Source organism: Sciurus vulgaris (genome assembly GCF_902686455.1).
Source record: "Sciurus vulgaris genome assembly, chromosome: 8".
NCBI lineage: Eukaryota > Metazoa > Chordata > Mammalia > Rodentia > Sciuridae > Sciurus > Sciurus vulgaris.
Window position 1 is genome coordinate 9,399,133 of NC_136468.1, and position 27,838 is coordinate 9,426,970.

Sequence of the window (27,838 nt, forward strand, 5' to 3'; positions counted from 1 at the left end):
TGACCATGGAGAAACAATGTGAAGAGACCATGACCAGAACTTCCAAGAAATATGTGATGACTTAGAAAGACCAAATTTAGGATACATTGGGATAGATGAAGGTTCAGAGGTTCAAACCAAAGGAATGCACATTTTTTTCAATGAAATAATATCAGAAAATTTCCCAAACCTGAAGAAATAGAAAATCAAATACAGAAGACGTATAGGACCTCAGATATATAAAATTACAACACACCCTACCAAAATACATTATTATGAAAATACCTAATATACAGAATAAGAATTGAATTTTAAAGGCTACCCAAGAAAATGACAGCTCACTTTAGGAGGAAACAAATCCAGGTCTCAGCTGTTTTACTCAACCCAGCCCCTGAAAGCTAGAAGGTCTTAGAATAATATATACCAAGTTTCGAAAGAAAATGGATGCCAACCAAGAATGCTAAGCCCAGCAAAATTAAGCTCCAGATTTGAAGATAAAATTTAAAAATTCCATGATAAACAAAAGGTAAATGAATTCACAACTAGAAAGCATAAACTACAAAACATACTCAATAAAATATTTTAAAAAAGAAATGAAAAATTGAAAACCTGCAAAGGGAGTAATACACTAGAAGAATAGTCAATCAAAGGAGAAAATAATTCAAATTAAAAATGAGAAATAAATAAAAATTACAGGGAATAAAAATAATTTCTCAATAACAACATTAAATGTAAATGGCCTAAACTCATTAATCAAAAGACAGACTAGCAGATTGGAATAAAAAACAAGACCCAACAATGTGCTGTCCCCAAGAGACTCACCTCATAGGCAAAGATATCCACAGACTGAAGGTAAAATTATGGGGAAAAAAACGTATTATTCACATGTGTCTTGTACATGAGCAGGGCTTGCTTTCTTCATATCAGATAAAGTGGACTTCAAGTCAAAGTTAATCAGAAGAGACAAAGAAAGACATTTCCTACTGCTTAAGGGATTTATATACATCAATAAGATATAACAATTGTAAATATTTATGCCCTAAACAAATTAAACATCTATATACATCAAACAAACCCTTCTCAATTTCATACATTACATAGACCACAACACAATAATACTGGGTGACATTAATACACCTTTATCACCACTGGATAGATCTTCCAAACAAAAACTAGACAAAGGAACTTTAGAACTAAAAATTACAATTAGTAAATTAGAGTTAAGAAATATGTTTAGAATATTTAATCTATCAATGACTGAATATACTTTCTTCTCAGCAGCACATGAATCCTTCTCTAAAATGGACAAGCAAATCTTAGCAAATTCAAAGATCAAAGAAAATAGATTGCATTGTATCAGATTATAATGGAATGAAGTTGGAAATCAATGAGAAAATAAAAAATGAAAACTACTATAATACCCACAGACCAAATCATACACTATTGAATGACCAATGGATAGAACAAGAAATCAGGGGTAAAGAAAAAATACTTAGAGATAAATGAGAATAGTGACACAACATATGAAAATCCGTGGCACTCAATGATGGCAGTTATAAAAGTAAAGTTCTTTGCATTAGCTCATTCATTAGAAGATTAGAAAGGCACCAAATAAATAACATAGCATTACATCTCAAAGTCCTAGAAAAGGAAGAACAAACCAGCACCAAAAGTAGAAGGCAGGAAATAATTAAAATCAGAGTTGAAATCAATAAAATTGAAATAAAGAACCACTCAAAAATTCAATAAAACAAGGAGTTAGTTTTTTGAAAAAATAGATAAAATTGATAAAAGCTTAGCCAAGTTAATGAAAAGAGACAGAGAAGTCAAATTAATAAAATCCATGATGAAAAGGAAACATCACAACAAATAATATTGAAATGCACATGATAAACAGAAACTATTGTGAAAATTTATACTCTAATAAAATAGAAAATCTTGAAGACATCAGCAAACTTTTAGACACATATGACCTACCCAAATGAATCAGGAGGACATAGACAATTTAAACAGATCAACTTCAAGCAATGAAATTGAAGATACCATCAAAAGCCTACCAACAAAAAAAGTCCAGTACCAGACAGATTCTCAGCCCAGTTCTACCAAACTTTCAAAGAAGAACTAACACCAATCTTCCTCAAATTATTCCATGTAATAGAAAAGGAGGGAATTCTTCCAAACTCATGTTATGAAGCTAGTCTCACCCTGAGAGAAAAACCAAAGACACATCAAGGACAGAAAACTTCAGACCAATATCCCTCAAGAAAATAGATAAACAATTTCTTAATAAAATATTGGCAAACTGCATACAAAAAGAGTGCACCACTGGGGTTGGGAATATAACTCAGTTGGTGGAGTGTTTTTTTTCGCATGCACAAGTCCCTGGGTTCAATCCTCAGCACCACAAAAATAAAATAAAATATAGTGCACCATGATCAAGGGGCAGAGGTTCATCCTGGGATGCAAAGTTGGTTCAACATCCAGAAATCAATAAATGTATTTCATCACATTGCCAGACTTAAAGTTAAGCATATGATTATTTCAATAGATACAAAAAAAGCATTTGATAAAATTCAGCATCCATTCATGTTCAAGACAACTAGAACAACTAGGGATAGTAGGAACATACCTCAACATTGTGAACCCTATATGCATTAAACCCAAGGTCAACATCATCTAAATGGAGAAAAATTGAGAGCATTCCCCGTAAAAACTAAAATGAGAGAGGAATGCCCTCTTTAAGCACTTTATTCAACATAGTACTTGAAATTCTAATGAGAGCAAGTATACAGAAGAAAGAAATTAAAGAGATACAAATAGGAAAAGAGGAACTCAAACTATCCCTATTTGCCAATGACATGATTCTATATCTAGAAGTCCTAAGAAACTTCACCAGAAAACTTATAAAACTCATACATGAAACCAGCAATGTAGCAGGATATGAAAGTAACACCCGTAAGTCAATTGCAGTCCTATACATCAGTGATGAATCAACTGAATGTGAAATTAGGAGAACTATCCCATTAACAGTAGCCTCAAAGAAAATAAAATATTTGGGAATCAATATAACAAAAGAGGTGAAAGACCTCTACAATGAAAACTATAGCACTCTAAAGAAATTAAAGAAGACCTTAGAAGATGGAAAGATCTCCCGTGTTCTTGGATAGACAGAATTAATATTGTCAAAATGACCATACTACCAAAAGCATTATACAGATTTAATGTACTTCCTATTAAAGTCCCAATGTCATTCTTCATGGAAATAGTAAAAGCAATCATGAAATTCATTTGGAAAAATAAAAGACCCGAATAGGCAAAGCAATACTTAGCAAGAAGAGTGAAGCAGGAGGCATCACAATACCAGCCCTTAAACTATACTACAGAGCTATAGTTAAAAAAAAAAAAAAAAAAAAAAAGCATCGTACAGCTATCTGTAATAGCTATACAAAGACATGTAGACCAATGGTACAGAATTGAAGACAAAGAGCAAACCCACATAAATACTGTTATGTCATGCTAGACAAAGGCACCAAAAACAGATATTGGAGGAAAGATAGTCTATTAAACAAATGGTACTGGGAAAATTGGAAATCCACATGTAACAAAATGAAATTAGACTCAAAGTGGACCAAGGATCTAGGAATTAGACCAGAGATCATGTACCTAATAGAAGAAAAAGTAGGCCCAAATCTTTACCATGTCAGGTTAGGGCCTGATTTTCTTAACGAGACTCCTAAAGTGCAAGAAGTGAAATCAAGAATGAATAAGTGGGATGGATTCAAATTAAAAAGCTTCTTCACAGCAAATGAAGAAATCAATAATGTGAAGAAAGAGCCTATAGAATGGGAGAAAATCTTTGCCACCTGCACCTCAGTTAGCACATTAGTCTCCAGGATATACAAAGAACTCAAAAAACTTAACACCAAAAAAACAAACAACCAAATCAATAAATGGGCAAAGAAACTGAACAGACACTTCACAGAAGAATTATAATCAGTCAACAATTACATGAAAAAATGTTCAACAACTCTAGTAATTAGAGAAATGCAAATAAAACTACACTGATTCCATCTCACTCCAGTCAAATGGCAATTATCAAGAATACAAGTAACAATAAATGTTGGTGAGGATGTGGGGGAAAATGTTCACTCATACATTGCTGGTGGAACTGCAAATTGGTGCAACCACTGTGGAAAGCAGTATAAAGATTCCTCAGAAAACTTGGAATGGAACCACCATTTGACCCATTTATCCCACTCCTTGATATATATCCAAAGGACTTAAAATCAGCATATTGTAGTGACAGCCACATCAATGTTTATAGAAGCTCAATTCACAATAGCTAACCTATGGAACCAACCTAGTGCCGTTCAACAAATGCATGGACAAAGAAAATGTGGTATATAAACACAATGGACTATTAGTCATAAAGAAAAATGAAATGATGGTGTTTACCAGTAAATGGATGGAACTGGAATCTATCATGCTAAATGAAATAAGGCAATCACCAAAAACCAAAGAGCAAATGTTCTCTCTGATATGCAGATGCTAATACACAATAAGAAGTGGGGGAAGGAAGACTAGAAGTTCATTGGATTAGACAAAGGGGAATAAAGGGAGAGGAGGGGTTTAGAGTAGGAAGAACAGCAGAATGAATCAGACATGATTTCCTATGTTCACATATGAATATGCAGACAGTGTAACTCCACATCATATACAACCACAAGTTGGGAAATTATACTGCATGTATGTATAATATATCAAAATACATTCTACTGTCATGTATACCTAAAAATAAAAAAATGAAAAATTAAAAAATTAAAAATCTGTTATTTAACTACTAAATGTAATCATGTTTCAAAACTCATATAGTTCAATGTTTTAACCCTCATTTATCTCTTCAACCATATTGTAAATTTCTTGAGTTTTTTTTTTTTTTTTTTTTTTTGGTGGTGCTGGGGATTGAACCCAGGGCCTTATGCTTACAAGGCAAGCACTCTACCAACTGAGCTATATCCCCAGCCCTTCTTGAGTTATTGATTCTGTTCTTCTTATTTCCATGCTATCAAGATCAGTAACAATAACATAATAATAGCTGTGGGACAACCTGGTATTTCTAAGAGCCATTTACACACTCATTTCTCATGGATAGCCCAAGAGGTAGCCTTACCAGCATCCTATTTGACAGAGAGTGAGTAGTTGACAGATAAACTTAATTGTAAGTTAGATTTAAACACAGGCATTTAGGATTCATACTCAATTTGGTCACTTTCTTATTCAATAATATGTACAATAAATACATGTGGCTTTATTACGATTTTATCTGCTTATCTCTCACTTTTTTCACCACCTAACTTCACAAAGGATCAACTGTACTCGTAAATCCTTTTTTAGGCAGGACAACCTATTGCTTCTCTTTTAATTATGCAATATGTTTTAATTATTTAAGTGAGTGGAAGTTAGAAGAAAAGAGAACAGTGAATAGTTAGGTGCTTTCCTTCTGTTTCAAGGCTGTTTGAACGGCACTAGATTAATAGGTCTTTTCCTGAAACAGAGTCCACCTCCTGGGCGGGTGTCGTTATCTTTGCTGTTAACTGCTTATGCTGGGTGCCCTGCTGGCATGGTCGTTGATGGTGAATCTGAGACACAGATCTGGGGACACAAGATATGCTGATTCCTACCATCACCCAGTGGCAGTCCAGGACAGCCCAGCTTCTCCATTGCTCCATCAGGCAAAGGGAAAATGGATGGGTAAGTGCACCCAGAGTTCGAAACTAACGAGGACGGTTTCCAAGGAGAGCTCACTTTCCAGTCAGTGCCTAAGAGCCGAGGTTGGACCCCGCTGCCCCAGCCGCTCAGAGCTCCGGTGGAGTACGTTCAGCAGCTGGGGAAACCCTGGGATAGGTTGCTCAAAAATCCCTAAAAGGAACCATCATCTCTTGGATCAGCAAACAAGATGGACTGCCAAACACAGGCTGAATCAAACTTGTGTTTTGTGTGTGGGGTTTTTTTGTTCATTTCTTTTATTTTTGCCCTTTGGGAAAAAAATTTCCATAAAATTTGGCAAAGAGGGCTAAGGAAATGAACAGACACTTCACAGAAGAAGATCTACAAGCAATCAACAAACATATGGAAAAATGTTCAACATCTCTAGTAATAAGAGAAACGCGAATCAAAACCACCCTAAGATTCCATCTCACCCCAATTAGAATGGCAATTATCAAGAACACAAGCAACAACAGGTGTTGGCGAGGATGTGGGGAGAAAGGTACACTCATACATTGCTGGTGGGGCTGCAAATTAGTGCAGCCACTCTGGAAAGCAGTGTGGAGATTCCTTAGAAAATTTGGAATGGAACCACCATTTGACCCAGCTATCCCACTCCTCGGCCTATACCCAGAGGACTTAAAATCAGCATACTACAGAGATACAGCCACATCAATGTTCATAGCTGCTCAATTCACAATAGCCAGATTGTGGAACCAACCTAGATGTCCTTCAGTAGATGAATGGATAAAGAAACTGTGGCATATATATAATGGAATATTATTCAGCCATAAAGAATGATAAAATTATGGCATTTGCAGGCAAATGGATGAAATTGGAGAATATCATGCTAAGTGAGATAAGCCAATCTCAAAAAGCCAAAGGAGGAATGATATCGCTAATAAGTGAATGATGAGGACACATAATGGGGGAGGGAGGGGTTAGTGTTAGGGTTAGAGTTAGGTTTAGGGAGGGGGGCAAGAATGAAGCAAGGAAGGACTGTATAGAGGGAAAAGAGGGGTGGGAGGGGTGGGGGAAGGGGAAAAAACAATGAATCAAACAACATTACCCTATGTAAATTTATGATTACACAAATGGTATGCCTTTACTCCATGTACAAACAGAGAAACAACATGTATCCCATTTGTTTACAATAAAAAAATTTTTTTTGGCAAAGAAACAAAACAGCGATGTTCACAAAAAAATGAAGTACTAAGCTCGGGCTACTAGATGAGACTTTTGCCTGAAACACAGAGACAAGATGTAAATATCTGAGTCATCATCTATCAGAGAAGTTATTTCAAAGGACTGGTTGAAAGGAGCATAGCTTGCGTTGGGTCCCACTTGGGCATTTATCATTCAACACCTTGTGCTCTGGGTACATGTGGCTTTATTGTCATTCTCTCTACTTCTGGTTCTCAGTGCCTCACCTCACGAAGGATCACCTACACTCGCCCTCACACAGCAGTTCTCTTATTTATCCTTCGTTTTCCGTGATATCCTAACTTTTTTTTTTCTAGCTTTGGAAACACTTGCTATATCTCTATTGTTTCTCTCTGGCATGGATTTAGGAATAGAGCCCACTTTGTCTCAAGGACCTCTGCCACTGCAGGACTTAAAGAAGTTTCTGACCCTAATGAGCACTAGCTTCCTCTTTACAAAAGTATGAACGTTCACATTTCAGCACGTGTTGTGACAATTATATGAGGTAGAACATATCAAGCATCTAATATGTCCCAAGGAGGGGCTCTTGTTACACATTAGCTCTGTATTTTCTATTTGTTGATTTTCATGAAAAAGGAAAAAGAAGCCACGTGGGCTGATGCTGCATGTCTTGGCAGTTCCTTCTGTGTTCCGGAAGGTTCCACCTTCCCCTCACACCTCCCATCAAGAATCATTCCAAATGCTTCCTATTCATTTCCTTCTGACACTGTCTCCCTGATTACTTACCTACTTTTTCTTATTTCCGAGTTTCGCTCTTTGAGCATACTTACTGTGACATTTCACAGGCAGTTGGGAGATGGGCTTGGAGTCAACAGGGCTCAACATTGACAACTGTAATACAGAGCAATACTTTCCAGTTTTTGAACAGCATTAGCCTAGGTCTTCTCCGTTCAGTGGAAATGGTGCCTGTCTTTTCCGAGCCTTCCACAAAACCAGTAAGTACACATTGTGGTATGATTCTCACACCACATACACTTCTGCCTTGCACCTGGACCTTACGCTTTTCTATTTAATAATAGTTGAACTACTGTTTGTCAGAAACTACCCTGCTGTGACTTCCAGGACAGCCTATTCTCTTCTTACTTAATTATCTTTCTTCTTATTTCCACATTTTGAAAGATGAAGTTCCTTGAGGCTTGGTTTGTTTCTGTCTCTCTGCTGTTACTTAGTAATCTAGCTCTGTGATTTCAGTCCCATACACATGCTGGTAACACCCCAGTTACTCTGGCCCTGACTCTTCTGAACTGTAGACTCACATCCCTAACTGACAACTTGTCCATGTGACTATAGAACAGGTATCTAAAATGTAACCTGTTCAAAATAGAAATGGACTGTTTCCAAACCATTCTTCACATTTGTTTCTACATGAACTGATGACTTACTCTCTACTCAGCTAATGGTGTGAGGATTTTGCAGGTCAGTCCTGATTCCTACTTTTATATCACACTTCACATATTAGCTATTGCCAAGTGGTGATGGTTTTGCTTTCTAAATGTTGTTTTTTCAAAGAATGTATCTTTTCTCCATCTCCAGAGTTATCAGTGTAGTAAAAACTACCTTTACATACAGTTGAACCATGCGGGTAGTCTCTGCCTCATTGTCTTTCCCCTATTCTTGTCTCTATTATCCCATTCTATAATCTATTATCTATTCTATCCATCAATGTAACCACCATCTGTACATATCCATTCATCCATCCATCCATCCATACACGTGTCTATCCACCCATCCATCCGACTATCCATCTATTCATCCATCAATCCATCTATCTGTTCATCCATCATCTGTCTGTCCTATTATCTACACAGAAAGCAGAGAGATCATTGAAAAATGATATCATATCACTTTCTTGAGAAGAAAATGTTGAATGATTTCTCATTCTAACTTCTTATGATAGTTCATTACACCATCTGCTTTCTACCTACCTCTAAAAACTAATGTCTTCATTCTTGTCCATTTCTACGTGCCTTTAACAGTCAAATGCTTTCAAGTTATAAGTCCTCTATTAGGTGTGTCCTCTCCTAGCTTGACCTTTTCTTATATTTTATGTCCAAGATCATAGTTAATGTCCACTGCTCCTCATCACATAGTTACCACATGGCTGAAAGGTATTGTGCTAGTGTGTGAGGAGTGCATGTGGGTGTGGGTGCATATGGGGAAAGAACCTTAACTCTTCAACAAAGTAAAACCCTTAAAATTCAATAATTCTGTTTCTAATTGAGGGCTATCTGGTCTTCCTTTACCACATCTGAATTACACATGGTAACACATATGTCATATACTTGCCTACACATGCACAATACTGTTTAGTCATGTGTTATGAATAAAGACCTTTGTGGCTTTTATTGTGATCTATGTATATTTTATATATTTATTCAGTACAACGAAGGTATAATCCTTAATTTTTGACAATATTTGGTACTCATCGTGTTACAAAGATGACTGAGGAGAGGAAGGAATGTGTGTGAATGTCTGTCTGTCTGTGTATGGTGTGCATGTGGTCTACAATCTGCCCTGGAATCACATTGCCCAGGTGGGAGGATGGCCGGGGAGGATGATTTTTCTCCCTCTATCTTATGACTCTCCTAATAGGTTAGTAAAGGGGAGCAAAGGTAGTGGAAGGCCTCTGTTGGTATCTACAGGAAAGGAGTGGCATCTCAGGAGTTGTACATAGCAAAATGACAATAAAACATTGGACTCTTTTGATGACCGTTTGTGCCAACAGCACACATAGACACGTTTGTCTGCACCTATTGCTGATGATAATGAAAGGATTACAGTGAAGTGAGGTACAGAAGAAGTCAATATTTAGAAAAACAGAGCTCAGAGTTTGTAGAAAGACAACAGTTATGATTTAAAATAATGCATACATGTACTGCAAGAACTAGCTCATAGTATGGTTAGTTGTGAACACATTAGAGAAGAATCCACAGAGTCTTTGTCATTTTGAAGGGTCAAGATTCTACAACAAAAACACAAGAAAAGACTAGGATTTTCCAAAGCATAAATGTTGGGAGGGAAAAGAAGAAACTATAACAACATAGAGTCAAGTGATAAAGAAATAAAATCTCTCGATGGACCTAAATGAGACCTCAGACACAGTTTGTGAAGCTTGTTCACTTGCTAGCATGGGAGAAGTACGGTGGACGAGCTACCTTCTGGATCAGTGTTCTTAGCCTCAGCACTACTGATATTTGGTGCAAAATAAAACTGTTGATGGTTAGGTGGGGGATGGGATTACTGTCTGTGTTTTCTGGTATACTTAGCACGTCACATGGCCTCTACCCACTAGATACCAGCAGTGTCCCGTGCTCCACCTCGAGCAGTAACAACCAGATATGTCTCCAGATGTCGCCCAGCATGCCACGGGGTTCAAAAACACCCCTTGGAGAGCTGCTGCTTTTGCAGACCTGCCCCTCAAGATTTCTTCTCCCCAATTCTCCATATTCTTTGTCATGATTGAATTAAGAGTAAAAGAAGGGGAAAAAGGAGTAAAGTTAGAAATGATCATTTTTGTGGCTTAATAGTAATGCTTAAATGTCCGAAATAGGGAATGATGGAACCCAACGCTTTATATTATCTGACTTAATGTCACCTGATCTTCCTGTCTTGGTCTTCTCTATTCCAAATCATTCGAACATGGCGAATGGAAACGTGATAACCATCAATCAGAGAATTACTGAAGTTTAAGGGCTTTACTTGGTTAACGATTAGAGGTTCTTCTCCAGTATGCACACACCCACACACCCACAAGCACCCACACACTTGCACAATGCCTGCAGCACGGAGGCACAGGAACACAGCTCCCAACCCTCTGTTTCTTCAAGAACCATGCCCATCGGCAGACATGTAATCATGTACTGTGTGTACCAGCCTGTTCTGGGCAGTGGAGTATGGCACATACAACACCCGCTTTTTTCTATCAGTTGGGAATAATTTCTCATAAAGACTATCAAGCTCTTTGTTTCCCTCATCCAGCAATTTATGAGCAAATCATTTGCAATGTATACCTGTGGCACTGATTATCTCGCAAAAAAACAGGAGCTAGTAACTTTGTTTGACACTCACCCGCCAATGAATATACCCACATGATCCAGATTTTCCATTTTCCTACAAAACATTGTATTATGAAGACTATGGCACAAAGCAGAACATTTATTTACTGTGTTTTCCACCATTACTAAAACATGTTTGCTGCGGGTTAGTGGATGTACGATGGAAGTGTAGCAAGTAGGTAGATACCGCCTGGTCTCCTACAAACCCAGGGCAAATGTGCTGGGGTTGGGGTGGAAGAACACTAAGCATGAGAGCTACTTCTGCACGTGCCCTTGGAGTGACTCTACAAAGTTATTCTGAAGCTTGCTTCACTACTTACCTATCAATATCATTACTGCCTGGAATTGCCCAAGTAAAGGAAGTCAAAGATGGCAAGATTTGATTATCCAGAAACAATGCTGGCCTGGACAAAGCAAGTCAGACCTGGCTCTCCCAAGTGGACAGCCTCTTGGTTGACTCAGTTGTACACTGGGTTAACCAAGAGACTGGAAAGCAAGGCTTACAGAGAAGGCAGAAAAAACTTCGATTCCTTCTTTTTCCCTGGAGTTATCATGTCAAATGCATTCCCACACTTGAAGAAGAGAGGAAAGCTAAATTAATTTTAATCATGCACATTTCCTTTTTGTATTCTGTGTGAAAAAAATAAATACAAAGGGAATATGACTAATTTCAGGTTTGACTTCAAGTTGTGCTTCTGAGAATACATTTGTTCAAATGTATATAGACTTTTATTTTATTCATATAATAGTTTACCCAGTACAGCACTAGGCTTCAATATCTCCTTTATTTAAAAAAAAAAAGAAAAAAGAAAAAAAAAAAAAACACACCAAAAAAACTTCTTACTATAAAAGTCTCAAATCAAAATTCAGGTCCTGATCAATTTCACACACATTAGCTTCCCACAGTCAAGCAATTATTTCCTCTGAGATACTAGCTCATTCCTTTCACAAGGAATTTGGTTCCTATAAATTGATAAAGACAAGAGAATTATGAAGTCATAGTTTATAGCAACTTGGAGATAACTCATTAGAATAAGTCAATCAACAAGCTATTTGGAAACCTGCCACTGTAAGATCATGGTAGGCTTGTGGTAGAGAGGAAGAGAAGGGAAGGTCTATTGTCCTCAAAGTTTTAGGAGACTGGGCATTTTCAGAGTAGTCAAATGTCTGAACAATGCAATAAATCAAACAAGTAAAAACAATAAGAATCAATCGACTGAAAACAATAAGAGCAATTTAAAATGATAGAAGGATTGAGGTTATTGTGGGACATTCAGGGTTTCTGTGGAGGACACCAAGATTTAGTTTTGAAAATTTAGGGCTTCCTGGAAAATTTTTAAGTAAGAACACGAACCAGCGAAGCAGATATTTTGGAATTTTAGTCAGGCGAGGATGTGTGGAACGGTCTTACTTCGAGAGGCAGGAACAGAGAGAGGCACGAGGAGATTGTGATGGCTCAAGTATAAATTCAACAAAATAAAAAAGCAAAGATGAAAGTATTGATCATCTATTTTCTGACAAGTGTTGTAATAAGTGTTAGGAATACAGATAAGAGTGAGATATGGCAGTTGAGGTTTGTAATTTAGAATGGAACAGAGAAAAATCATTATTATTCAAGATACGAAGGAAGGGATGGGAGATCGTCCGCTGGGGTTGAGACATGGAAAAGACACTAAAACTAGACCTTGAAAGGTCAAGAGGAGTGTGCCAAGAGGCTGGACAGAGGGAGGAATTCCTGGCAAATGGTGGAAAATAGTCAGGATACAATACATTTAGTAGGAAAATGGAGGCTAAATACTTCAGTTGGGTTCAGTTTGTACATGCTCTCGTGTAGCAGGATATGAAACTAGAATTTATCTTTTAGGAAATAATAAAGTATTCCCCTTTGCATTTTAGGAATATAAACTAGAATAACGGGGGAGAAAGTATAGAAACAAGGGACATGGTTTAGAAGGTTCCTGTGAGCATCCCGGTGAGGCAGGATAAGAACACCATTGCTGCTGGGCACTGCGTTCCGCGGTGTTGCAGAGGCACCGTTAGGGCGCCTGATCCCCATGGGCCAGAACCACGGTGCTGCATGCAGGCGAGAGCAGTGCCACTGAGCAAGCGCCCAAGGGTGCTGACCTTAGATTCGAATTTTCTGGAATCTTCCTCAAGCTCTTTAATTTACTAACTGGGGAGCTGGAGGGTGTTGCTCATTTCTGTGCCTCTGTTTCTTCATCCGTAAAATGCAGAAGATCATGGTCTCTCTCTGGAGGACTTGCCGAGAGGATTAAATGACTTAATGCAATATCTTTGTTTAAACAGTGACTGTAGTAGGGGAAGCGAAATGGATATCAGCCAGGGGACAGGCTGGCCCCAGAGCCCATGCCCAACTCCTGTGCTAGAGTAAATAGATCCGTGATGGAAGACCCATTGGTTCTGGCAGCTCAGATGGCCTCGATTATTTTTGACCAGGTGAGGAGATGATGGATGGGTGAGGCGCTTCAAACTAACTGCTGTTGACTGTGAAATCATTACCTGTGCCAGGCAAAGACGGAGGACAAGTTTAGATTTTTCTCTAGGTTTTGAACTTGGGTCATTAGAAGAACGATTTTACCAGTGATGTCAATGAGTTACAAGGAAGGTTTCTCAATAGCATCTAACTTTGGAGATCCATGGAGCCTTAAGCAAGATAATTAATGTAATTGGCTTAGCACAGTGATAGGCACAGTATAATCCCTCAAGAGCATCAGCCATTACCACAGCCACCATCATTCATCTCCGGAGGAGAAGCACGTCTGGATGGCCCTGGGGCCTCATGTTCTCCGCCTTCAGCAGCTCAGTAGAGAACGGGCTCAGCATGTCTGAGGACGCAGGATGGAGGAGGGAGCTGATGTCAGCCACTGGGCTCTGGGGACTCCTAACCCTATAATTATGTAGAGCATCACAGGGGCGAGCCCCTTACTGCTGGAATCCTGGCCATGGTATCAGCTAACCAGGTATACTCAACCGAAACTAAGAGCTGGGGTTTTGTGCACACTTTACTATTACCCTGCTTCCAGTATTTCCTCCAATACGCTAACAATCTCTCTCTGTCTCTGTCTTTCTCTCTCTGTCTCTTTCTCTCTCTCTTTCGCTCTCACACACACACACACACACACACACACACACACACTAAGCAGCAATGGTAATTTTGTGACAGAGAAGAAGGGGTAGGCAGGGATTTGGCATGGATCTGCACAGGGATTGACAGAGGCATTTCAGGTTGGGAGGTGGCTAAAATTCATGTCCAAAGAAACAAGCAATACTCATGGACAGTAGAAGGTTGCAGCTTAGATTCAAGCCAGCAATGTGAGAGTGAAAACCAAAGTGGTAGACACTTGGAATGAGAGAGGAGAAGAATTCAGGGAAATCAGAGGGAAGCAGTATTCCAATGTCAGGCAGGGAGCTGCAACACGGTGCTACATCCAGAGTCAGCAAGATCCCATCCCAGCCTCTGCAGAGGTTCCAGAAGAGGGATCCAGTCTCTGAGAGAATCCCCCACATTGAGAAGTGCTAAAAGAAAGACTGCAGAGCTTATGGAAGAGCAGACATGGAAAGCAGACAATCTGCATCTTTTAGATAACATCATTGGCTAATAAATGCTACAGCAAAGATCTAGGCAGAATTTTAATTGTTAAATTGTACTATGGGGAGTAAAAGGGAAAAAGCATTAGCTGGAGGAGAGAAAAAGAATTCAGAAGTAAAGTAAAATTTCAGGTGCCAGAAATGGGGTTGTGCTCGAGTTAGAGAAGTCTCAAGGGAAGTGTACTGGAATAAAATAAATCATGAAAATGAGTCATTATTAAAGATGGAACCAGATACATAATTATTTCCAAAGGCAGCTACTTTCTAAGCAATACTACGCATCTCCCTTCAGTTTCTTTTCCTTTTTTTCTTTTTCTTTTTTTTGCAAAGAACTTTTATAAACAGAGACTAAGAAAGGTAAGTAGCTAAAAACTACATGGATAGCCAGAGAACTCATATACTCAACTTATATCATCCCCTGAAGAGGCTCCCAAGGAGTCTCACTGAGACCAGGGGATGCCTTCCCACACAAGTCTCACCTCCACTAGTTAACATGCCGAACAACAGACAAACCCAGTCAGGCTACAGATTTCACAGATCATGTGAAATTCATGGAAAAAAAAAAAATAGAGGTGATCACAGATGCTACTATCTGACAATCAGAATCTCCTGGTCAAGCCAATTACCCTGGGGTACTTTCTGTTATGAGGTTAATGAGGGGAGGGGAGGATAGAAGGGGAAGATTCCAATCCAAAGCCATGGACTTATTTTTTTAAATTATTATAATTATAGAGTTCAGTAAGCCTGATTGCTTCATATCTACACTATTTTGTTAACTGAAAAAAAAAAAAAATGAGGTACTCAATGGCCAAATTATCCAAAGTTGACTTAGCTCACTTCCATCATATGGCTCTACATTGCTGAAGTCTAACAGTCACCAATCGATCCCTGGGCAACATTTCAACTCCTTCATGCAGTTCCCACCCCTGCAAGTTAATGGAAAGGCAAGGAAGGAGGCCTCTTTGGCAAGGCTCATTTGTTCTGCGCCCCTCTGTGTTCTTGTTCTGGAAGTAACTCCAAGAACATGGGTAGGTACATTAACTATGGATTGTCTGAGCTCTACTCTTTGGTGATCTTTCATTATTTTTATTCTCATAGTTTTTAGTAGTGATGGCTGATTTTTTCCCTCTTTGATTAGTTATTTGTACACTAAACTGAAGCTTGAAAAATATGACCCGACACCATTGGCACTTTTTACCTACATTTCATCCATAAAGTTGAGTAAAACTTGATCATGTCTTTTGAATTTAAAAAAATTCTCCTTTTCTCTCTCTCTCTCTTTCTCTTTCTTTCACTCATACACATGCACACCATCATGTTTTATTCATCTTCCTTTTAAAAAGGCAAAGCACATTGTTAAAGGCCCCCAAACCTTGTAGAAACTAAAATGGATAGGCATCCTGGAGTGTGATTATAAATTAAAGTGTCCCCTGTGCTTTCTAAAGAATAAGTCAATACCTAATATCACAAACTACCCCCAGCCTTTTTCTTTTTCTTTCATCTTGGAATATGATGTGTCTATTATAAAAAGTGCACCAGCACGTACTGAAGTATAATTAACCGTGAATTTCCACTCAGCTTGTCTGGAGATGGTATGGGCTGGGTGGGAGTCGAAATGTAATAGAAAGTTGTGGTGGAAGCACCCCAGGAGCAACATGCCCTTCATCCCACCGCTTGCTACTAGACACCATGTGGCACTTACAGCAAGTCTACTTGTGACTTGGGGGAATCAATCAGCAAAACGTGCCAAGGATACATCTAAGGACATCTGACTTATGTCTAGATATCCCAGCACCCAGAACCCACTGTTCACTGTTCAGCTGGTTTTGGCTCCAGCATCTCAAAATGATGGATCTGGGTTTTGCTGGAAGTTCTAAGAGATCTATAAGCGCATAAAAAAGTAAGACAATCTAAAGATGGATTTTAGGTCACTTGCATGTAGAAGTAAATTATGTAGATTACTTGGTAATAAAGAAACTTGATATATTGACTCATTGTTAAGACCTAAATAAATATATTGCTCCCTGATGGCTAACTATGGTTTTAAGGAAAAGGTCTTGTGCATATGTGTATGTATCTTTCCACCTATGCAGGAAGTAGTTTTAAAATTACATGGAAGATGGGCATTTGTTCAGAATTTGTTATGTATATTTAAAAAAAAATGGTTATACACCCAATCCCCAGGTTTTTGCATTGAATACAAAATGTTCTATATGTTACATAAATACCATTAAGGAAATTAGGTTGGAGCTTATTATTTAGGGACAAACTTCTTAAAAATTGACTTCTTAAAAGTATGCTTTTAATTAAGCAGGAAACTATAATTTTTAAATTGATATAAATTACTCTAGGGAATTTTCCACTTGTAATATTGTTAAACATTATACTTTTCAGAAATATCATTCCCCTATTATTTTATAATATACTTATTTTAAATTACTAACTGCTAACTGTAAAAATATAGATACTAGGAAACTATATTAAGATGTTAATAAAATAACTGATAACTCACCAATTATGGATAATCATCAATAACTGTTCAGATCTTACTTCATTCTGACTTTCAAACTATCTATGTATTTGTAAAAATAATGTTAGGGCCATATTCTACTTACATTTTTGTAAACATTTTTATTCACAAGATTATGTTTTCCCAACATATTAAATTTGATTTGAGAACATGATTTATTTTGACATGGTAGAATTCCACATAAGTATACACTCTGTAAAATCACTAGTCCATTTCCAGTTACTTTTATTATTGTTTTTATGCTGAGATAACTATCTCTGTTTATTTCTTTATCTTCAAGATTCAGAATGACTCAAAGTCAACAGGTCAAAGGGGATTAACATTTTTTAAAATTTTTATTATTATTTTTTTATTGTAAACAAATGGGATGCATGTTGTTTCTCTGTTTTTACATGGAGTCAAGGCATACCATTTGTGTAATCATAAATTTACATAGGTTAATGTTGTTTGATTCATTCTGTTATTTATTTTTCTCCCCCCACCCCTCCCATCCCTCTTTTCCCTCTATACAGTCCTTCCTTCCTCCATTCTTGCCCCCTCCTTAACTCTAACCCTAAACCTAACCCTAACCCTAATGCTAACCTCTCCCACCCCCCATTATATGTCATCATCCGCTTATCAGTGAGATCATTCGTCCTTTAGTTTTTTGAGATTGGCTTATCTCACTTAGCAAGATATTCTCCAATTTCATCCCTTTGCCTGCAAATGCCATAATTTTATCATTCTTTATGGCGGAGTAAGCTTCTGATAATTACAGTTTAAACTTAAAGAAGATTCCATATGTTACTAAAAAAACTTCCAATTTACTTTATAAAGCATTCTAAAATAAATCTTTTGAAATATGTGAAGTGATACCTATATATACATTATTTAACTTTTGGGTCATGAAAATTTATTTAAGAAATCTTAAAATAATATCTGCAATTTAAAATCATAGAGCTGGAAATCATTTCCTGGTAAACCATTAAAACATACAAAATTATGTTTATTATGAAAAAAAATTTCTCATATGGTGAATAAGATCTGTCACAATGCAAATTATCACTGAACTTGGGAAACTGGCATGAATTCATCTTTGAAGGAAATGCTAATGGGCTGTCTCTAAGGAAGAGGTACCCTGTTGCTTAAAATAGTGTCATGGGTGGTACTCGGCAAAAGCATTAGCCCAGATCAAACTGGCAACTTCCAGCACTTCTCAGAATGTCCCCAGCTATAGGACACCAGACAGCAAGGCCTCTTTCTTTGCATCACCCAAATCACACTCAGTTTATAAGGATATTTCACAAAGACACAAGCTAAATAAAATGAGATGTAGATATTCAGTGGAGACAGAAATTCAAACAAAGATGATCTTTGCTGTGTACAGGTATCTAAAGCATCAGCAGTGAAACTGCAGCAGCTTCTATATAACCAGAACAAGGGGGTTCAAACACTCAAGCTCAGTCACACACTGAATTTAGGAGCAGGGCACACTCAAAGGCTGAAAGTCTTTGTTTAGACATAGATGAGAGAGGTTGAGAGTTGGAAATCATCTTCTTTCCACCCTATACATTTAAATCACATTTTACAGCCTTAGTAATATGGGGAAAACCAAGACTGTGTATTTCTCTACATATTTGTTTATAATTGGTGGCACAAAATTTAGACATTTTGCAATACAAATCTTATTTAAAGTAGTGGGTGGTTTGTTTTTGTTTTGGGTAATATATCAGATATTAATACTTTTTTATTCTACTCAATTAAATTACAGTATTGTTCATGAAATTCCCAAGGGAATGGTGGAGTAAATAACCACAGGAAAACAGAACTCTTGAAAATGCCAACTCTTCCAATGAGAAGACAAATCTGTGGACCAATGTTTGCCAAACCAGTTTTAGAGCATGAAATCGCTCTAGTGGGCCATGTCAATGTTTTTAGGAGAAAAATCAAAAGAAAAGAAAATACCCATTTTATTTTGACAATTAATTACAATTGGGAGGGGAAGATAGGAGGAAAGGGTGAGCAATCGATTGAATATTCTCCTACTTATGAGATTTATTTTAAATTAGTCCCCAAGGACAACACTCTCCAGACAGAATAAAAAATAAAGGGCTCAGAATCAAGTGAGTTACCAGCATCCTGGAACAAAAAAACATATTAACTAAATCCAAACCAAGTCACAAGTGAACATGAACAATACCTGAACATCTCTACGCTCAGCATCTCTTGATCCACTACTGTATACAGTGTATATAACAAAATGCAATTAGTGGTATTTTTCTCTTTTAGATCTTCTGCATTTCAGAATTTTTGCAACCAAGATATTTCCAAAAACACGTAAAATTGTTTACATTCTTCAATGTTCATGTTGGAAAGAGTGGAATAGATGTGACACACACACACACACACACACACACACACACACACAAAATGTATGTACTTATATATTTACATATTCCTTCCTTTGTTAATGTAAATGGCTATGTCTTAGATTGTTTTCTTGGCGTTGTTACTTAAACTAAGTGATTTATACATTAAATTGAACTTGGTAAAATTCAGATGAAATTGTCTACTATGAACTCCATATGTATTTTTAGAATGAACAAGTATAAGACACAACATTTTAAGTAGATTTGTTCTATCTACCGACACCAATCTTTCTCAGATGTAAACAAGGATACCTAATAAGTCCTTATTTTCCAATATGTGTACAGGTAAAGAGAAACACTAAGGTATATTCATTGAAATAAGATTAAGACTCTAGAAATATTTAGATTTTAGATCAGTCTCCTTAAATTTACCCAGATTTTTGGCTAAATTGGCCAACATTCTAAAACTTATTTTATCATCTTCAAGTAAACCTATTACAGTAAGTTAGTTGTCACAAATGGAATTCCTTTGTTCATTCTTTCTGTTTATTTTTCAAACACAGCTTCAATTATGTAAGAGCATCTTGAGTCTTATATTAGACCAAATCAAATTAATAAGTGTTTGTTAATCACTATATTTAAGGTCTTATTATTTCAAATACAATGGTTCTTGCCACCTGGAAACCTACCAGCAAGTTAGGTTTGCTCAGAGAATGTTAGGAGGGAGGATATCACACTAATATTTTTATGTGTTTAGTTGAGAGAAAAGAATCTTTAATCCTAACAGTGGGGTGTTTTTCAACTGTAGTAAACATTTATGTGTATTTGTTTTGTCTTATTTTGGTCTCTCCAGATATTTTCTATTTGCTCTAAATCTCCCCAGGTGAGCTTATACAGGGAAGAAATGATCAAATAGGGTTTATCAGTCACTTGACTGAGCACTCAGGGAAAAAGGAAAACTAACAAAGCAAATAGAGAGAAAGTGAATATCTAGGTATTTTACAACAGCTTTAGATTTCAGTAATCCTGAGGCATCTCTGAAGGGACAGTTTTTCCATCTTCTTTGAATCCTTTCCAGTTACAGTCCACATAGCCAAGCCGTGAGAAGCACACACCCCATTTAACAAGAAAGCATCCGTCCTTGGGCAGGAGATATTCTGTGATGGTGCCCCAGTTCAAAGGGCCAGAGTACTGAACTTGACAATGCTCCTGGGCAGCTATCAGGCACTGTGACAAGAGCTAGAGAGAGAAGAAACCAGGCCTGTCCACTCCAGCACTTATAGCCTAGTGGGGACTGAGGGGGCCACAGGCACAGTGTGTCAAAAAGCACTCAGGTGTGTGCCCAGAGTCTCAGGACTAAACATGGTTTATTTAGAAACCAGAACCCGGGGTGTACTTGAGTCTCTGTCCCAACTTCCTCTCTCAGTACTTGGCATATCTGTTCCAAGTGCTCAGTAAACATTGGCTTTCTTTCTGCCTCCTATCTCTAGTATGCTCTTCACAAAAATGAACATGTATATTGCAAGGAATTTATACAAAAATGGGTGAAATGATATTTATGAGCTCCACAATGTACCTCAGTTTTCTTTGTTTTCTCACACTTGGAGGTATCAGCTTTCCTTGTACCATATCAGGCAGGGAATATTCCAAGACTGACACTCATCAACCACCTAAGCCTCAGCTTATCTCTCACTACACCACAAAGTTTAAAAATCATCCTGTGTGGTCAAGCCAGTCTTCCTGCAGTTGGTACACATTTACTCATTCTACCTTGTATTCACTTCTCATTCATTATTTTTTTCTGACAATCTGCATAGTTTTAGCAGGATCACTTGGAAATTTTGATTTATGAAATTGAATAGTCCTTTACACTTATAATTAAATCAATATAATCTTTGTCACTATTAGGAAAAGGTACTTGAATGTCCATAAAGTCAAAAAATACCAGATACCGTCATGTTACTACAAACATTCTTTGTTTTTAAACATGAAATATTCACTTAGAGGAAGAGCGATCTCTGTATTAACTTCGAACTAGCATTAGTTGGGAGGATTAGAGATATTTGATGCTTGAAGTCAATCTCCAACTTCCTTCCTACCTACACCTCACCCTGTCTGCAATTTCCAGTTTCCCTTACTCAATCAGCATTCAGGGCAACCAAGTAAGGACCTCGAACATCTGAATCAAAGTACGATCATAAACACGGAACCCCCACATTTAAAACAAAACATGGGTGTAATTCCCAAGCTTCAGCTTTAGTAATCACAGTAGCAGTTTCCAAAGCAAATGCCAAATGGTTTCACTGACCTGAGGAAATATCAATTTGACTCATCTTGGTCTGCGTGCCATTGATGTGAACGGCCACTTTGCTTTCTGTGAGGTCGATCTCCACGTTGCCCAAATTATCTGCAAAATGACTAAAGAGCAGGAGACCATTGGGGTTCCAGGTCCTGAACTGGAAACTGACTGAAAACAGGTCCTGCTCAAGCCGTCCGGGCACCTCCAGGTAACTTGTAGCATTGAAAAAGACAGGCACCGTATAGGGCTCCACACAGGAGAAACTCAAATTTCCCTGCAAAACAGAAAGACATGCTTTGGTGGCAAATGCAGAATAAAATAAAAATCCATATAAGACTTGGCAAAGATACAGTTCTACATACCTAAAGTCTAACCTGTGCCAAACTAAACAGGCAGGGTGGCTGCAGGGACTCAGGGAGAGAATGTGCCATGCTAAATCTCCCCAGAGTATGAGACCCAGCATTCAGCAGCCAGTGGCCAAATGTCAGGGGTAGCAATAAGCACCGCCCATCACGAGACTGACAGCCTGTCAGCCTAATGTGGTGGGCTGACCACAGGGTGCAGTGTGTGTAACTGGGCTGCAGGCTTCGTTGTGGACCTCTGAACGTTTCAAAGACAGCAGTGCTGCTGCTGACGGAGCACGGATCATCAGAAACGTGCCTGCCATCTTCTCTATGGTCAATGTCAATGGTCATTAATAGATAACTCAGACTGGTCTCAGTGGGAACTATGGTCATTGGTTTGCTATGTATTAATTAGATATTTTGGGGCAAATATCATTGGGTTTTATCTACATAAATACTATATATGAATTAGTATTAATTGGCATCTTTATAATTGTGATTATTTCATTGTCCAATTCAAAAAGCCCACTTAAATTCCCATGAAGTGTGTTCACATCATAATGCATTGTTTATGGAATTAGTACTATAAATGGACTTTTGGTATAAATGAAAAATTAATTTACCATTTAGATACACAGAATTTTATATCTAAATGCCTAAGTACCTTTCCTTTAAAAGTCTGAAAATACACATTTGGTTCCACTTTCTTTTATCCCACCATAATATTTTAAGGAAAGTAATTTGATGACATTTACCTCAGCTCTCCTCTTTCTCTCTTCCTCCCTCTCTCTCCCCTTCTCAATACCACATATATATCCCAGATGCCTAGTTATTTCATTTTAGCACATTAGCAACTAAATGTAAGGTAGGCTGTCTTTCTGAATTAATATTCAAATTAAATTTGCTCTGTACCTCCATAGATAATTGTTTTTAAATGCATGCTTTTCCAGTGAAAGAACTGCCTATGCATAATAACTGAGATGTTATAAATGCCCCCATCCCTGGGTTGTGGGAATGGTCCCAGAAAAGGTAAAGAGCCTTCCTAACAGTGTGACTCTGGAGCTGATGTATAATGAGGAAATGGGTGTGTTGGCAGAGGGAGGTGAATGAGTGCTGAGTCAATTTCACTGAAATAGCAGCACCTGACATCATTGCAAAGGATTTCTCATATAAATATTTGTCTTCGTAAAGCTCATTGAAAACTGTCCTATTTGTCTCTATTCTACCTAAAATTTTCATTATGCATGTATATTTTGATGCAAATGTTTATTCTATGTCTGCTCATGCAATTTTTGTTGAAATAGAATATATGTGTAGATTGTTTATGTTTTATAAAATACTTGTGCTATTCTGGTTTTGAAGAGAATTTACAGTCACAATATATTTCACAGTTAAAGTTAATTTTGGAATGTGACTCCATGGAACAATTCTCTGTAGTTTGGGAACTGAATGTATACATCACAGTACCAAAGAGGTTTAGGCAGAAATAACATTTTGTCTCTTCTTAAAGGTGCAAACAGCATGCTGATGATTTGGATTTTTCACCTTTCCAGTTTGAGCAATGATTCCTACAAAAGCTAAAGGACTCTGGGGCTATTTTATTCAAAACTTAAAATAGCCAGGAGCGGTGGGGCATGTCTCTAATCCCAGCGAGGAGGGATATCTATTTGTCCAATCACTGTGGACACCCCAGGCTCCCCTGGGGGGGGGTGTGTGTGACAAGGCCATCAGGGTTCTTTCAGAGCACAGTGCAAACACCCATGATATTATCTCCTTCCGTGACTCTCAGATGTGTGGGTGACTAGCTTGTAGGCTTCCCGTGCAACACTTCCCCGACGAAGTAGCTGCTGGCATTGCAGAACCATGGGCTACCCTCACACTTAATGTGTGAGCCAACATCTGTCAGGAATCTTCAGCAGGGTCATAGGAAGGCAGGTATGTTGGCATGTTCTCCGAATTTTGCTCTTCTCCCTAAATCTAGTGAAACCTGGAACCAACTCAGCCATGAGCCAGAAGAAAGCTACCAATCTGCTCCTGGGGCTCAGCTTTTGTTATATACAAGGGTAATGGGATTTTAATTGCATAACATTTATTATGATTACAGCCTTAACAAGAAACTTATTTATTTACCCATTTGAACACATACTCAAAAGCACAAAAGTGTGTATATTAAAGTTCCTGGTTTAAAAGCCATTAAAATGTTGAATGAAACCATATGGGAGAAACAAGAGCCTGTGTTCCCAGACATCTGAAAACAGTACTGCCAATCAAGGACAGCTGACCTGCCAGGAGGAAGCTCCTGCTGAAGGACTCTTGCTCTCCTGCCATGTCATTCTAAAGTACCAGCCCTCCTGGTCTGTGCTCCAACTCTATAAACCCGAAGCTGAGAGCATGTCAAGTGCCTGCACAATACCACCTAACTAACTTTTTTTTATACTGTTGAACCCAACAGAAACATGATGAAAAAATCCTATAATTTAGTGTAGTTGTTCAATACCCCACTTAAAACATGTTCTCTGTTTAGGGATCAGTATTTCATGGGGGAGGGGTGCAAATGCTTACCACATTTGATGGCTCTAACTTCTTCCTTCTGGCAAGATCAGTAATGTTGATGCCATTGTAGTTAATGCTTTCCATGCAGCCTTTAAAATTCTTTCTACTGCTGGAACTTGGCTTTCCAGAGAAAGGTATGCCTCCAAAGGTTATCTTTCAGAAAAAAATAAGAAACAAAAAACTGAAATGTAAACATTCATTAATAAACTAGACAAAATTATTAGTGCAGCCAAAATGAGGTATCTTTATCTGAATCAAAACATACAAACATTAAAATGTTTTGCCAACAAAATCTTTTGCTCATCACATTGTTATTATTGAAGTGCATAATGGAATCGTTAATTTTGATAATTAGATTATAACTTGGAAAATAAAATAGCAACAACCTCTTGCATTTTTGTTACCCCCAAAGGCATTTTATAAAATTTCCTGAGATTGTTTCTAAAGATTTTATCTACCAAACTTCTTTTATCAAGTAATATTACAATATATTTTTCATGTTTATCATTCAAAGACATATTGTCAATAAATGCCTCTAGTAATCTTGAAATAACCAGCACTAATATAATAAGCTGATAAAACTGGAGCCCAAAGCAAGGAATATTATATTTACTCTGTGTAGACTTACTATAGTCTAATGACAGCAAGAGTCAGAAGTTCATTAGACTTATTGAGTATAGAGCAGAGTTCCAAAAATGTCATTAGTGTATTTATAGGAACTTGGAATTTGGGGGCTAGAAATTGAACTGTATAGCATAATGATATTCCAAATTCATAAAGTCTTCCAAATTCTAAGGTATAAGAGCAATACCTCTTAATATGTTCCTTTGGGTACTATTGCTTACAGGAGATGTGTAATTTTCATATATCTTTGGTCAGTTTACAGCATTAAATACATACAACACAAATTAGACTTAATATCTGTGCTGCCAGGAAGGACATTTACTATTAATAGTGTATTAGGAAATAAATCTCACTACTAATTAGAGTTGTATTATCAAGACACATAACCCAGGTGGTTATTTATCTTTTAATAATTTTTGTCAATGTTCCCATTATCATTTGTTCTGTAAAGTAAAAAACAATTGTAGCAACATTCTTAAAGTCAGGACTTCATATCTGAAACATAAGGCAAAAATGTTTGTGTTCTAGAAGGCCTGTGAGTAAGTCAAATTTGATGTCATGGCATTTTAAATGCTTAATTAGTTTTGAGAAAAATACAAATTGATGATGGCTTATGAGGCAGTGTTAAAAAAAATAAAATACCTCACTTAAAATTATTAATTATGGTTAGTTGACTTTGTGTCATTGCCCCAGATTTCATAGACAGAGGAGAAAGCTCAGCAAAAGTGAAAACACACAGAAAAGAGTAAGGAAACTACAAAATGAGAAATATAAAGTGGTAAGATTATTGGGAAGATACTTTCCAGGTGCACCAAAAGGACCTTGTTAGGTCCTATGAACTTGTGCATGGCACCAATGGGTAATGATTACGGATACTAAAATGGAGTGTTGTGTTCCCTGTTTGCAACTTGTTCAGTCAATTCTTTCAGTATGGGTAGTTTAAAAATCTGTGTTTGATGACACACAGCTTCACATTTTTAGTAATATTAATAAATACTGGCTAAAATTATTGTTTTCCTCTTCTGTGTACATGGGCTCTTTACTCAGAGGTGTCGTGTCTGTTTGCCTTCGGGATGATGATTCAAATGCTCCTTGTGGTTTTTCTTCTTTCAACAACCACAGGCACATACTCCACCCCATGGAAGGCACTGGCTGAAGTGGCACCGGCTCAGATGAACAGATTCCTAACAACTGAGCAGTTTCCAACCCCAACTCCTCATGTAAATAAAACGTAACATTAGGTTGTCACTATATCTAGTTATGTATTTTTGTGACTGGACCAAAGAATACTTTCAGATATTCTAATTATTCTGATAATAAAAATTTTGTGTTGTTTGTCAGAATAATCATGTTTTTGTATCTCTTATGATAGTCTCATGAATGATATTGCCATCCAATAACCTTGTCGCTAAAGACACTAATGCATTAACAATTTTATTAGCTACAAAGTATAAAGCATAGTGGAGACTACTAGATACATCTAAGTAAGTTTTCTCCCCACCTTCTATAGGGAAAATAATGATTATCAGTTGGGTACATTGTTTCCAAGTCAACCGACAACACTTATCACCGACAACACTTATCAACCTATTTGAAGCTTTGAAGCACACATACACATACTTCTTTTTGTAACTTCTTGTTGCCTCCTCACTTAACCCTAAAAGATATATCACCATCAAGAACCAGTAAGGATCAGAGAGGAACTGAACTCAGGCTTCTGGTCCTGGTTGAGCCTACGTGACTGATTTTCTCTATAATCCTAGCCAGTTAGCAGTTCTTCAGTGGACAGTAGCTATATCTCTCCTCTCCTTTTCAAGCAGTTACATTGCAAAGGACAAACATTTCATAACCACAGTGGGCACATCCTGGTGTTCAACTGAAAAACAGACAGAGTCCAGGCCAAACACCAGTTTACCATCCCACCCTTTGGTTTGCTTGGCTTAGAGCATGAAAAATGAAGTAAAGCACATCTGCACATCTCCACACCCACCCCAGGCTGCCATATTGCCAGCAGCTCAACAGCAAATGGCGACTGACCCACTGTGTAGTATAATACATTTGCAGAGAAGAAGGAATGAGGGGAATTCAGATCATCTCCCACAAATCTTTTCCTCATTGAGTCATGTGAGGTACAAAGATGCACATCACGCCTGTTTAAGGATGTGACCTCCTGGGAATGGTGATAGGTAATATATCTTCTACCCCTGATGTGGATCCTGCTCATAATGGTTCATGAGAACTGATTTTAAACAGAATCATAATTAGAACTTGAATTATGTAAGGCTTAAACTAAAGAGATTGCATTAAATAGAAAATTAATATCTTCTCAGAATTCATTTCTACATTTTACTATGGTGTGTGTTTTGGAGATTATATACTTATCGTACCTATGTGGTGCAAATATTGTATAACAGTGTGCTAATGGGTACCTCTTTCCAAATCCCTGCTCAGTGCTATCAAGTTGTTAGCATGAAATCAAGAATGATAGAGTATATATCCCTGTGAAA

General features: G+C 37.5%; 1 protein-coding gene across 2 annotated transcripts in view; it reads right to left on the minus strand.

Moving 5' to 3' along the window:
* Positions 1 to 27,838, minus strand: part of CNTNAP2 (contactin associated protein 2) — a 2,020,421-nt gene that overhangs the window by 1,137,080 nt on the left and 855,503 nt on the right. For both annotated transcript variants that reach the window (XM_079149276.1, XM_079149277.1), the window contains exons 7-8: positions 24,717 to 24,860; positions 21,820 to 22,084 (exon numbers count right to left, since the gene is read on the minus strand). In XM_079149276.1, coding sequence (XP_079005402.1) covers positions 21,820 to 22,084; positions 24,717 to 24,860 — 409 coding nt within the window. The remainder of the gene's footprint in view (positions 1 to 21,819; positions 22,085 to 24,716; positions 24,861 to 27,838) is intronic.